The 13,456-nt window shown below is 37.9% G+C and overlaps 1 protein-coding gene across 31 annotated transcripts in view; it reads left to right on the top strand.

Annotated features, from left to right (window-relative positions):
* The window catches only part of Pot1b (protection of telomeres 1B), a 58,130-nt gene that overhangs the window by 28,182 nt on the left and 16,492 nt on the right, over positions 1-13,456 (top strand). For 15 of the 31 annotated variants that reach the window (XR_015628994.1, XR_015628987.1, XR_015628986.1 and 12 more), the window contains 4 exons: positions 4,537-4,599; positions 7,350-7,506; positions 8,869-9,074; positions 9,685-9,806. Coding sequence is in view for 14 of the 31 variants with exons in the window: in XM_087568114.1 (XP_087424240.1) it covers positions 4,537-4,599; positions 7,350-7,506; positions 8,869-9,074; positions 9,685-9,820 (562 nt within the window). In the remaining 17 variants the exon portion in view is untranslated. Of the gene's footprint in view, positions 1-4,536; positions 4,600-7,349; positions 8,452-8,868; positions 9,075-9,684; positions 9,821-13,456 lie in introns of all 31 variants that reach the window. The other 16 variants (XM_087568114.1, XM_087568111.1, XM_087568107.1 and 13 more) reach the window with 2 other exon arrangements.

Genomic DNA, 13,456 nt, shown 5'->3' with positions numbered 1-13,456 from the left:
GTGTTATTTGTATATTTTGGATATAAGTCCTCTATCAGTTGTAGGATTAGTAAAGATCTTTTCTCAATCTATTGGTTGTCCTTTTGTCCTAACGACAGTGTCCTTTGCCTTACAGAAGCTTTGCAATTTTATGAGATCCCATTTGTCAATTCTTGATCTTAGAGCATAAGCCATTGGTTTTCAGGAAATTTTCTTCAGTGCCCATGTGTTCGAGATGCTTCCCCACTTTTTCTTCTATTAGTTTGAGTGTATCTGGTTTGATGTGGAGGTCCTTTAACCCTTGGACTTAAGCTTTGTACAGGGTGATAAGCATGGATCGATCTGCATTCTTGTACATGCTGACCTCCAGTTGAACCAGCACCATTTGCTGAAAATGCTATCTTTTTTCCATTGGATGGTTTTGGCTCCTTTGTCAAAAATCAAGTGACCATAGATGTGTGGGTTCATTTCTGGATCTTCAATTCTATTCCACTGCTCTATCTGTCTGTTTCTGTTCCAATACCATGCAGTTTTTATCACTATTGCTCTGTAATACTGCTTGAGTTCAGGGATAGTGATTCCCCCTGAAGTCCTTTTATTGTTGAGGATAGTTTTAGCTATCCTGGGTTTTTTGTTATTCCAGATGAATTTGGAAATTGTTCTGTCTATCTTTCTGAAGAATTGGATTGGTATTTTGATGGGGATTGCATTGAATCTGTAAATCGCTATTGGTAAAATGACCATTTTTACTATATTATTCATGCCAATCCATGAGCATGGGAGATCTTTACATCTTCTGAGATCTTCAATTTCTTTCTTCAGAGGCTTGAAGTTCTTATCATACAGATCTTTCACTTCCTTGGTTAAAGTCACACCGAGGTATTTTATATTATATGGGACTATTATGAAGGGTTTCGTTTCCCTAATTTCTTTCTTGGCTTCTCTCTCTTGTGTGTATAGGAAGGCTACTAATTTATTTGAGTTAATTTTATACCCAGCCACTTTGCTGAAGGTGTTTATCAGGTTTTGTAGTTCTCTGGTGGAACTTTTGGGATCACTTAAATATATTATCATATCATCTGCAAATAGTGATATTTTGACCTCTTCTTTTCCGATCTGTATCCCCTTGATCTCCTTTTGTTGTCTGATTGCTCTGGCTAGAACTTCAAGAACTATATTGAATAAGTAGGGAGAGAGTGGGCAGCCTTGTCTAGTCCCTGATTTTAGTGGGATTGCTTCAAGTTTCTCTCCATTTAGTTTAATGTTAGCAACTGGTTTGCTGTATATGGCTTTTACTATGTTTAGGTATGGGTATTGAATTCTTATTCTTTCCAGGACTTTTATCATGAAGGGGTGCTGAATTTTGTCAAATGCTTTCTCAGCATTTAATGAAATGATCATGTGGTTTTCTTCTTTCAGTTTATTTATGTAGTGGATCACGTTGATGGTTTTCTGTATATTGAACCTTCCCTGCATGCCTGGGATGAAGCCTACTTGATAATGGTGGATGATTGTTTTGATGTGCTCTTGGATTCGGTTTGCCAGAATTTTTTTGAGTATTTTTGCGTCGATATTCATAAGGGAAATTGGTCTGAAGTTCTCTTTCTTTGTTGTGTCTTTGTGTGGTTTAGGTATAAGAGTAATTGTGGCTTCATAGAAGGAATTCGGTAGTGCTTCATAGAAGGAATTCGGTAGTGCTCCATCTGCTTCAATTTTTTGGAGTAGTTTGGATAGTATTGGTATGAGGTCTTCTATGAACATCTGATAGAATTCTGCACTGAACCCATCTGGACCGGGGCTCTTTTTGGTTGGGAGACCTTTAATGACTGCTTCTATTTCTTTAGGAGTTATGGAGTTGTTTAAATGGTTTATCTGTTCCTGATTTAACTTTGGTACCTGGTATCTGTCTAGGAAAGTGTCCATTTTCTGCAGATTTTCAAGTTTTGTTGAATATAGGATTTTGCAGTAGGATCTGATGATTTTTTGAATTTCCTCTGATTCTGTAATTATGTCTCGCTTTTCATTTCTTATTTTGTTAATTTGGATTGTGTCCTCTGGTTAGTCTGGTTAAGGGTTTATCTATCTTGTTGACTTTCTCAAAGAACCAACTTTTGGTTCTGTTGATTCTTTGTATGGTTCTTTTGGATTCTACCTGGCTGATTTCAGCTCTGAGTTTGATTATTTTCTGCCTTCTATTCTCATGGGTGTATTTGCTTCTTTTTGTTCTAGAGCTTTTAGGTGTGCTGTCAAGCTGCTGATATATGCTCTCTCCTGTTTCTTTATGCAGGCACTCAGACCTATGAGTTTTCCTCTTAGCACAACTTTCATTGTGTCCCATAAGTTTGGGTATGTTGTGCCTTCATTTTCATTAAATTCTAAGAAGTCTTTAATTTCTTTATTTCTTCCTTGACCAGGTTATCATTGAGTAGAGCATTGTTCATCTTCCATGTATATGTGGGCGTTCTTCCCTTATTGTTGAAGAGCAGCTTTAGCCCTTGGTGGTCTGATAGGACGCATGGGATTATTTCTATCTTTCTGTATCTATTGAGGCCTGTTTTATGACCAATTATATGGTCAATGTTGGAGAAAGTTCCCTGAGGTGGTGAAAAGAAGGTATATCCTTTTGTTTTAGGATAGAATGTTCTATAAATATCTGTGAAGTCCATTTAGCTCATGACTTCTCTTAGTCTGTCTATGTCTCTGTTTAATTTCTATTTCCATGATCTGTCCATTGATGAGAGTGGGATGTTGAAATCTCCTACTATTATTGTGTGAGGTGCAATGTGTGCTTTGAGCTTTAGTAAGGTTTCTTTTATGAATGTAGGTGCCCTTGTATTTGGAGCAAAGATATTTAGGATTGAGAGTTCATCTTGGTGGAATTTTCCTTTGATGAATATGAAGTGTCCTTCATTATCTTTTTTGATGACTGTTAGTTGAAAATTCATTTTTTTTTCGATATTAGAATGGCTACTCCAGCTTGCTTCTTCTGACCATTTGCGTGGAAAGTTGAGGTAGAATTTCACTCTGAGGTTGTCTTTGTCTCTGAGGTGTTTTTCCTGTAGGCAGCAGAATTCAGGGTCCTCATTGTGTTTCCAGCTTGTTACTCTATGTCTTTTTATTGGGGAGTTGAGTCCATTGATGTTGAGAGATATTAAGGAATAGTGATTGTTGCTTCCTGTTATATTCGTATTTGGATGTGAGGTTATGTTTGTGTGCTGTTTTTCTCTTTTTTTTTTGTTGTTGTTGTTGTTGTTGTTGCCAAGACTATTAGTTTCTTGCTTTTTCTAGTTTGTAGCTTGCCTCCTTATGTTGGACTTTGCCATTTATTATCCTTTGTAGGGCTGGATTTGTAGAAAGATTTTGTGTAAATTTTGTTTTTTCATGGAATATCTTGGTTTCTCCATCTATGTTAATTGAGAGTTTTGCTGGATACAGTAACTTGGGCTGGCGTTTGTGTTCTCTTAGGGTCTGTATGACCTCTGTCCAGGATCTTTTGGCTTACATAATCTCTGATGAGAAGTCAGTTGTGATTCTGAAATGTCTGCCTTTATATGTTACTTGATCTTTTTCCCTTACTGCTTTGAATATTCTTTCCTTGTTTTGTACATTTGGTGTTTTGCACAGAACATGTGAAACTCAGGAAGGATGACCAAAATGCGAATATCCTTGGGAGGGAATAGGGAGGCAAAGTTTAGAACAGAGGCTGAAGAAACACCCATTCAGAGCCTGCCCCACGAGTGGCCCATACATATACAGCCATCCAATTAGACAAGATGGATGAAGCAAAGAAGTGCATGCTGACAGGAAACGGAGGTAGAGCTCTCCTGAGAGACACAGCCAGAATAAGGCAAATACATAGGAGAATGCCAGCACCAAACCACTGAACTGAGAACGGGACTCCCGTTGAAGGATTCAGAAAAAGGACTGAAAGAGCTTGAAGGGGCTTGAGACCCCATATGAACAACAATGCCAACCAACCAGAGCTTCCAGGATTAAGCCACTACCCAAAGACTATACATGGACTGACCCTGTGCTCCAGCCTCATAGGTAGCAATGAATAGCCTAGTAAGAGCACCAGTGGAAGGGGAAGCCCTTGGTCCTGCCAAAACTGAACCCCCAGTGAACGGGTTTGTGGAGGGAAGTACAGTAATGCGGGGAGAATGTGCAGGGGAACACCCATGTAGAACAGGAGGTTGAGATGGGATTAGGGAGATGTCGGCCTAGAAACTGGGAAAGGGAATAACAATTTAAGTGTAAATAAGAAATTCCCAATTTAAGAAAGATGGAGAAAAAAAAACTTTAAAAATAGAAATTTAAACCTCCCCCCCAAAAAAAAGAAAAAGAGAGGAGAGATGTTGCTTATCAAATTTGGTGACCCAGCCTGTGTATCATTGATTAGACTTATTTTGAATATATAAATAAATTGGGGAAAAAGACAGTGGAGCATTTGTTTAGCCTTTCGTCTGGATACAGTTCCATAGTTTCAATTTTACATTGTTTCTGAATCATATTTTATATAGCTATATATATTGTATGATTCCTTTTCTCTTCCTGTAGGCCCTGAATCAGACTCAGTTTCCCTGTATGAGATGGAAAGATGCCAGCAACTCTGTGCTACAAGTAAGACCTTTTCCAGTGTAGTACCCAACATATAGATACCTGTCTGTGCATTTCTGACCCAGTCCCTTCATATTCACTAAGTGTTTATAGTTATCTCTTATTCACATGCCTCATCCTGCATTGGTGGATGGGAGCTCATATATGTGTTTTTGTATAATGGATATGTATTTTAAATTCATACCCTTAAAATTTATATTATTCATGGCATCAGGTGTGTTTTTAGTTTAATGGTATAACTTCTATTCCGACATTAATTATAATGAAATTATATTCTATGTTAAAATTGTACACATTAGAAACTCTCTATCCTATTTTCCCAAACTTTAATATTAGCAGTGATAGTACATAGCTATTACATATATCCTTATTATTTCAGATAAGTTGATAAAACCTTTTTTTGTAAAAAAATTAAGTAGTGATCAGAATTTAATTAAATAGTTCATTAAATGTATACTGCTATATAGAAGGAGTTTCTCCTGTTGAAGAAAGGAGATGTATATATGTAATGGAAGACTAAAATATCATCTTTTATTGGGATAGAAAATGATGTATACTGAGACTTTAGACATTACACATTAATTCTCGCAGGTGTACTGTAGAGAGGCAGTGACTTGCAGGAGGTAAGCACAGAGAGTTTACATTCAGATCTTGGCTTATGAAAATGTCCCAGGTATCTGTGGCCAAAAACCAAAGAATATCCACATTTAGGACAAGGGAATTAGAGATAAATCAAGAACACCCTGGATTTCTAGAAATTAAAGGCATTCTTGGCTAACAGAGAATATCAAATGTGGGACATTGTGATAATCGTCAAAGTAATGTTAGTGATGGGTTAGAATTCAGCGAGTAAAGCTGGGATGTATGAACTCTGCTCGCTAATGAGGAAATAAAATGGGTTGAATAGAAAAGTCTTCAAGGCTTAATGACTAGTAAATGTAAAAATGAAAATAGTAAAACACCATTTTGCTACCATGATGGTAATTATTATTTCATTTGTGAATCATAAATCAGTAGGTTTTAAACTACTAGATTATTAAGGGTTGATAAAGAAGAACACATTTACTCTCTGCTAGTTACAAGAGTGGGAATAGAGTTAAGTCGAACATCCTTTAATTATCTGTACCAGGTTCCCTCCCCAGAGGAGAAGGTGTGTTCTCATAGGCTTTATATTGCATGTATTGAGAAGTACCGTGCCACATATAAAGTCTCTATGCAAACAATGAATGATCAACATCTCAGAGTGAGAAAATTCCAGCCACAACTAAATTAATATGTACTCAGTAAAATAAGTAGGTGCACTTTTAAAGTCAGTGTCATAGGCAAATAAATAAGTAGATTAAAGATAATCCTGTTGACATCAGGATACACAAAAGATAAATATTCATTGTTTAGGATTATAGCATAAAGTCAAAAGATATTTGGAGAGGGGTAAGTATCTGGTAATCCCATGAAAGGGTTAAGTCTGTGTTAATTCTTTGAAAGAGGCACTGTAGCAGTATGAAGGTAATAAAATTGTTTTCATGAAATACTGATGTGTTTGGAGGAATCAGGACATTTTCTGGAGACTGTCCCCAGTAATAATGTAACAATAAGTTCACAGGGAGACAGAGATGAGGTACGCCCAAAGCGTAGAGTAAATGTGCCAGCATTAACTGTGGGTGAATTGTTTAGAAGTATAGTTAGGAGGTCTTTACATTATCACAGGATTTTTGAAGTTTGAAAGTAATACGAAGTGTAAAACTTCTAACATCTTACTGTAGTGTGTGAAGTGAAGCAAGTGTTTCATTTTATTTTAGATTTGTCAGGTGTGCCCAGCAGGGAAGTATTTCACTGTAAGTCCTCAGCCATTTACAACTCAGAGGAAATGTCTGTGAGAGTTTTGGTGTATTGAAGCTGTGAATGAACCTATTTTTATGCATGTCTGAGCCCTGCTTGGGTATTCTTAAATTCTGTTTTCTAGAAGAGGGGAGTGTCACCCCAGAATATCCAAAAGGCTGCATAACACCTTCATTACTAAGCTATTTAGAGTAAACTCATCCAGACAAGTGAAACCTTTCAATTTTCTATTTCCCAGTTATTTGTTCTGTTTTTATGCTTCTCTGCTGTTGCGATTCTAAGTTCTTCCCTATGCCCCTTCCACACACCCCATCCATCGTCCCCCCTTTCTGCCTATAAAATAAACCCCTTCTCTTTCAAACTCTGTGGCTCACTGTGATAATTGGGTTCCCCTAGTAACCTTTCCATTCTGAGGCTCTGAGTCATGAATAAAGGAAAGTTCAATACAGTCTTGAGTTGGAATACGCAGGTCAAGAGCCCATGTGACAACTCCTGTTTAACAAATGTGTTTTGTCACATCTCTTAGTCAAATTCCACTTAGAAAGTAAGCTGTTGCCTGGCATAGGTTGTCTAAGAGATCTGCATTCTTTACAGGTGCCATTCATTTTCTTGCTGAATAAACCCCACTGTTTTCCCTAAGTTAGAATTTTCTGAGAATTTCTACAAGTCCCATATAGAAATACTTACATATCCATTATATAATTAAAATATTCCTCTTTTCAATAATTCAGTACCAATATACCTCTTTCGTGCCTGGCTCTGCATTCATGGGCCTAGATCCACACCTGGAAATAATTGTGATCATAGCTGAGATAAATTTGATTTTATGGTATATATTTGCTTTAGGAAAATTCATGCTGAACATACTTAAGACCCCATACTTTATTCTGACTTAATGTAAAACTTCTCTACAGAACTTACAGATTACCATTGTTTAGAGAAGACATCGTTGTGTGCCATTTTGAAGCAAAGTGCTCCTCGACAATATCGAATCATAGCAAAGCTAAGATCATACATGCCCAGAAGACTTTTACAGTCTGTGAAACTCCTTTGTCCTAAATGTCATTTATTGTAAGTATTTTCTAAAATTAAAAGAAAAGTTACCATGGCAAAATTGGACGAGTCTATGATGTCACTCAGTATGCTGTAGGTGGGCATCATTGTAAACAAGCGGATTCTGGCCAAGAGGATCAGTGTGGGGATGGAGGACATCAAGCACTCAAAGAGCTAAGACAGCTTCCTGAAGTGGATGAAGGAGAACATTCAGAAGAATGAGGAAGCCAAAGAGGTCACCTGGATTCAGCTGAAGTGCCAGCCTGTGCTAGCCAGAGATAAACACTTCGTCAGGACTAATGGAAGGAGCCTGAGCCACTAGAGCCCATTCTATATGATTCTGTGGCCTAATATCCAAAAAAGAAATAAAGGGTTTAGATTGCTAGAGAAAAAAAAAATATTAATTGAGGAATCTGTTTTCTGAAAATTATGAAGATTTTAGGTAATTTATAAAACAGTACCAGATTATATTTCATTTAATACTGCAGTATTATATTGTTCTTCAAGAATAAAGCTGTGCTGTAATTTCCTTTTAGACAAATAAGTATCTTATCAAGTATAAGAGATTACATAAACATGAAAGCCCAGTTGGTGACAGAATTAGGATAAACACTTCAGCCTTTTAATTTCAAGCCATGGTGTTTTTATTGCATGGTAGTTTATCTGACTAGTGTGAATTACTAATTATTAAAGATAGATGAAGCTAATAATGCTTTAAAGAAGTTTCCCTGTGACAGTGAGATTAGCTGGGTTGAAGATATGACTACTTGTAAAAGACAACAGATTGGGACTGGGAATAACTGTAGGTCACCTAGGACTCTAGAATTGGCATGGGCCAGAGAAGTGGATCAACAGGTGAAGACACCCGCTCTCAAGCCTGATGACCTGTGTAAAGTTCTTGTGACCAACATTGTAGGAGATTGGCACGTGGGTACCCACACAGACAAAATCTTTCTGATTATGGTATGTATTTACCTACCCACAAAATGTTAAACACCTATTGAGTGAAATCTATTAAATTTGAAAAGTGAATTATCTCCTTAATTTAGGAGAGTTTAACTGGTTTAATCTGCATATAAAATATTTAAATTCATTGTAGATTATTTGTGATTATGTGTGAGTGTTTTGCCTAGATGTATGTACATGTACCATGTGTTTATCTGGTGCCCTTAAAGTTGAGAACTAGAGTTACAAATCTTAAATCACCATGTGGGTGCTGGGAAATGAACCTAGGTTCTCTGCAGGAGAAGCACATGCTTTTAACCACTGAGTTATCTCTTCAGCCCCTAAACTAGTTTTCTTTTTGAGTAATTTATTAAATTGTAATTGCTGTGAGTATAACTACATTGTTTGCTGATATTTTGTTACGAACCATTTTAGGCAAGAAGTTCCATATGATGAAAATGTGGATAAAATTTTGCAAGATGCATCAGGTAAAGCCCCAGACTACAAGCTGCATGGTACACCATTATATGACTCAGAAGTCTGGACCACAAAAGGCCAAGAGGGACGGCAGGTTGCTGTTCATTTTGTAAAGAATGATGGAATCCTTCCTCACTCAAGTGAATGTCTAGTTTTGATAGAAGGTAAGATACTTAGTATTGGGTATTTTAAATATTATTTTGTACATATTTTCCTATTATTAACTTATGTCCACCTACTACTTATACAGTAAATGTACTATTAATTAAATTTCTCAAAACAGTATACAAGATTCAAATATATATAAGCACACACACCTATTTGAATTGCATTTTTAAATTATGCATTAAAGTCACATTTGTTTATTTCAGTACTTTGTTCAATTCTGTCTCAGTGGATCTAGTTCATTGACCAATTGCTTATGTGAAGCTGTCAATGTCCTAGCCTCTGTGTTTCAATGTTGGGTCATAATACTGGGATGAAAATTCTCAACTAAAGATACTTGAGTCAGAGAAAGGAGCCATGAAAAAGCATATTAATATGACAACTCTGAGATTGAATTAGTGCTGTTTATTCCTGTGCTTTTTGCATCTAATTATTATGTAACTTCATATTTCTCTTTGTCATGCAAAGTTCAAACTTTCTTTCAAAATTTGTAACTCCCTGTTCTGTGCATTTCTTTGTAGCACTTGCTGTATTCCACATTTTACATTCTGTATCTTGTTCTGATTCTCTGTGCTGCTAAAGAATTTCTTTTTTTTTTTTTTTTAACAGGAGGACGGCTCTGTGAAATCTATAAACTGTCAAGCATGTTTCACAGTGTGATTCCTGTGAAGTCTGGCCCTGAGGACCTGGAGCTCCTAGACCTTGCAGCACCATTCCTCATACGAGGAAAGGTGTGTCATTATGGGTGTGTGTTTTTTGGGGGGATCTGGGCAATTCAACAGTATCTCTTTTCCTTACTCTCCATTGCTTACCTGCTATTGCTTACGCACTTCTTTGCTCAGTTGATCCTTAATTGTGCCTGTTCTTACTTGTACAAAGTCCTCAAGCTATAATGATTGTGTTATAATTTTTTATAGGCTCAGCAAACTGCTCTTTATGTTTTGAGAATCTTTTCTAGTCTGTGGTTGTGGGGTACAATATTCATATGCTAGGAAGTGACAGCAAAATAGAGCTCTCAGGATTACTGGATTGTGAGGGTCATATGTATGTACTCAGTGCTGTGTTCAGTAAGTTAGATGTATTGGGTCACCCTCTTGTAAGTTCTAGAGCATCTGTACTCAATTTTTCTTGAGCATTTCAAAATCTAAATACTCTGCATGCAACATAGAAGGCTTACAATGTTTCCTCAGTCACAAGCTAAATTTATTTCTTCCACAAGAATGTAGGTGCCAGCTAAGGAAGCATTGTAGAGGTGCAAACAAGTGAGTTTAGGTGCTGAGCCAGCACCTTGCAGAGTTTCTCCCACTGAAATCTGACAGGGAATATGGAGTCTATGATTCTGACTTGGAAGGGCGAAGTAAACCATCCTATAGTTCTGAAACATTCACCTTGGAGTCTGAGCTTTGAGAAGGCTTGCACTACAGAATCATCCCATTTTAACTCCCCCTCTTTATTATTCTTATTATTCTTCTACATATTTGTTAATTGTTGTCATAGTGAACCTAAATTTTGACTTTTACAAGAGACTATTTCCTGTTCACGTGCCGAGGTGATGGGTAGTTGATTTGGGGGCAGCATTCCTGCTCCTGCCACTGTATGGCAGGGTATAGGAATGGCAGGACCAACTCTCCAATGCTCATGCCCTCAGGACTAGCTCACCAGCTCTACTCTGCTGCCTACATGTGGCCAGCTCTCTCACCAGCTGTAGGTGATGAGGTTTCACTAGAGGAGGCATCTGGAGAGCGGCCAGAGGTCATGGGAACAAGAAAGCTGTCCCTGCCCCTCGCTGACTACAGCAGTACAGAACTACTACTGAGAGTAGGCCTATCACCTTTCTTAGGCAGCACAGTAGAGCTGGCCACACTAGCACGGCTGTGGGTGAGGGGGGTGGGGCAAGCTGATGAGAGCTGGAGAGCTTGCTCTGCTCCTTGCTGGCTGTGCCATTGGGTAAGCTAGCCAGGGAAGTGAGGGAGAGCTCTGTTCTAGAAAAATTCAGCCTGATCCAGGGTTTCTACCTTGCCCTGATCATTCAATTCCTCAAATAAAAGACACACACACCCTTTATATATACAATAATTTTTAATCAGCAATAGAGCTGGGTAGATGTCTATCTTTTATGCTATTAGAATCTATCTGGGCTGCTCTTAACTCCAATTAGCCAGTCCTCATTGCCCTGTTTTCATGACTCATCTAGCCCATGATGGCTTCTCTTTCCTCACATTTTTCTCCCCTTCATTGTCTTCTAACCCCCTAATCCAAGGAACCGTAAACCTGCCTGTGTCTCTTCTGCCTAGCTATTGGCTGTCATCATCTTTATTCACCAATTAGAAATAACTCAGGGACAAGGTTATATAGCTCATTTGGGTCTCCCTGCAAACTCTCTCATCTCTGTTGCAGTGAGGTCTTGGGGGCCCGCACTCAGCAGCAAAAGACCAAACCTCAACAGAGCAAACCCGATGTTGGAGAGCTGGTCAGCTAACTAACTCAGCTACCTAGGCAAAAATCAGGGCTTTGATTTGGCCCAGTCCAACTTCTACCCCATGCATGAAATTCTAGAAGACATGAAGGGACCAGCCCTACAGATCCAAAATGCAGACACAGGGCAACAACTGCATATCTGTGAGGACACCTGGTGAGAATCCAGTACTCATATTGTAGCAGAAGCCAGAGGCTTCGAACCAGCAATGACACATTGCAGTGAACATTTGCAAGTAAAGAGTTGTGAACAACTTTAGCCATAAAATAAAAACAAATGTATCTGGCTAATTTCTCTGAAGTGTTTATACTGTCTTTATATCTTAAAATGGCCTGCAAGGCTTATGGACCACTTAATTGAAATGTCTAAACCCATTGTTTGTGTTCTCCTTTGAATAAGTTCAAACATCAGTATTTTGCTTTTGACATAATCATCCCTTGTTTTTTTCTCTTCCTTCTTTTCCTGTCTTCCTAGTGCAGAATACCTAAGTCTAAATCAGGATATCAAAAGTTATAGAAGAACTTGATCTATCATTGTCTAACATTATCTTTTCATTCCTGCTGTTACTGAAGAAATACCTGTATATATTAAGTAATACGCTGGACATTAGTCACCTCTGTTTTTCCCAGTTCATAAATTACAGAGACACTTGAGTTCCGTCTTTTTTTTTTTTCTTTGTTTTTTTGTTTTTTTGTTTTTTGTTTTTTCGGAGCTGGGGACCGAACCCAGGGCCTTGCTCTTGCTAGGCAAGCGCTCTACCGCTGAGCTAAATCCCCAACACCGAGTTCTGTCTTTTATCAAATGTATTTTATTACCACATCTCATGCACATTTGATTATACATAATAAAGTTAAATCTATTCATGCTTTAGAATACTAATATATCAGGAGGATAAGTTTTAATAAATGATGTCCAGTTTTAGGGATTGTCTTGTTTCAAATGTTCTTACATTTCAGACCATAACTGACTCGCTGGCATCATATATGATGCTTGTGAAGATGTGTTCACTGAAAATGTTATTTTACTGGAAATCTTCCTTGTCCTTACTGTTCATTCAGAATAATTTTTTTCTTATTGACTAGGTTTTCTATTTTATTTTTGGCTATTTTTTATTTACATTTCAAATGTTACTCCCTTTCCAGGTTTCCCATATATAACCCCCCTATCCCATACCCCTCCGTTCTTTCTATTGGGGTGTTCCCTCCTCATCCACCACCCCTCCCGCCCTCCGGACTTTCCCCTACACTGCAGGTCTCACTTTAGCATGACCAAGGACTTCTCTTCCATTGGTACCCAAAAAGCCATCTTCTGCTGCATATGCAGTTGGAGCCCTAGGTCTGTCCATGTGTAGTCTTTGGGGAGTGGTTTAGTCCTGGGAGCTCTGGTTGGTTGGCATTGTTCTTATAGGGTTGCAAGCCCCTCAGCTCTTTCAGTCCTTTCCATAGTCCCACAAATGGGGGTCTCGTTTTCAGTTCAGTGGTTTGCTGCTAGCATTTGTCTCTGTATTTGACGTGCTCTGGCTGTGTCTCTCAGGAGAGATCTGTATCCGGTTCCTGTTAGCATGCACTTCTTAGCTTCATCACTCTTATATAGTTTTTGTATGTATGTATGTGTATATATATGTGTGTATATATATATATATATATATATATATATATATATATATATATATATATATATATATATATATTTATATTTGGGTTACATGATGGACAGGCCTGAATGACCATTCCTTCAGTCTCTGCTACAAGCTTTGTCTCCATATCCCCTTGTATGGATATTGTTGTTCCCCCTTTTAAGAAGGAGTGAAGCATCTACATTTTGCTCATCCCTTTTCTTGAGCTCCATGTGGTCTTTTAATTGTATCTTGGGTAATTCCAGCTTTGGGGGTAATATCCACTTATC

This window comes from Rattus norvegicus, chromosome 9, assembly GCF_021556685.1.
Source record: "Rattus norvegicus strain SHRSP/BbbUtx chromosome 9, alternate assembly SHRSP_T2T, whole genome shotgun sequence".
NCBI classification, from domain to species: Eukaryota; Metazoa; Chordata; class Mammalia; order Rodentia; family Muridae; genus Rattus; species Rattus norvegicus.
This window is presented reverse-complemented; position numbering and strand designations above follow the sequence as displayed.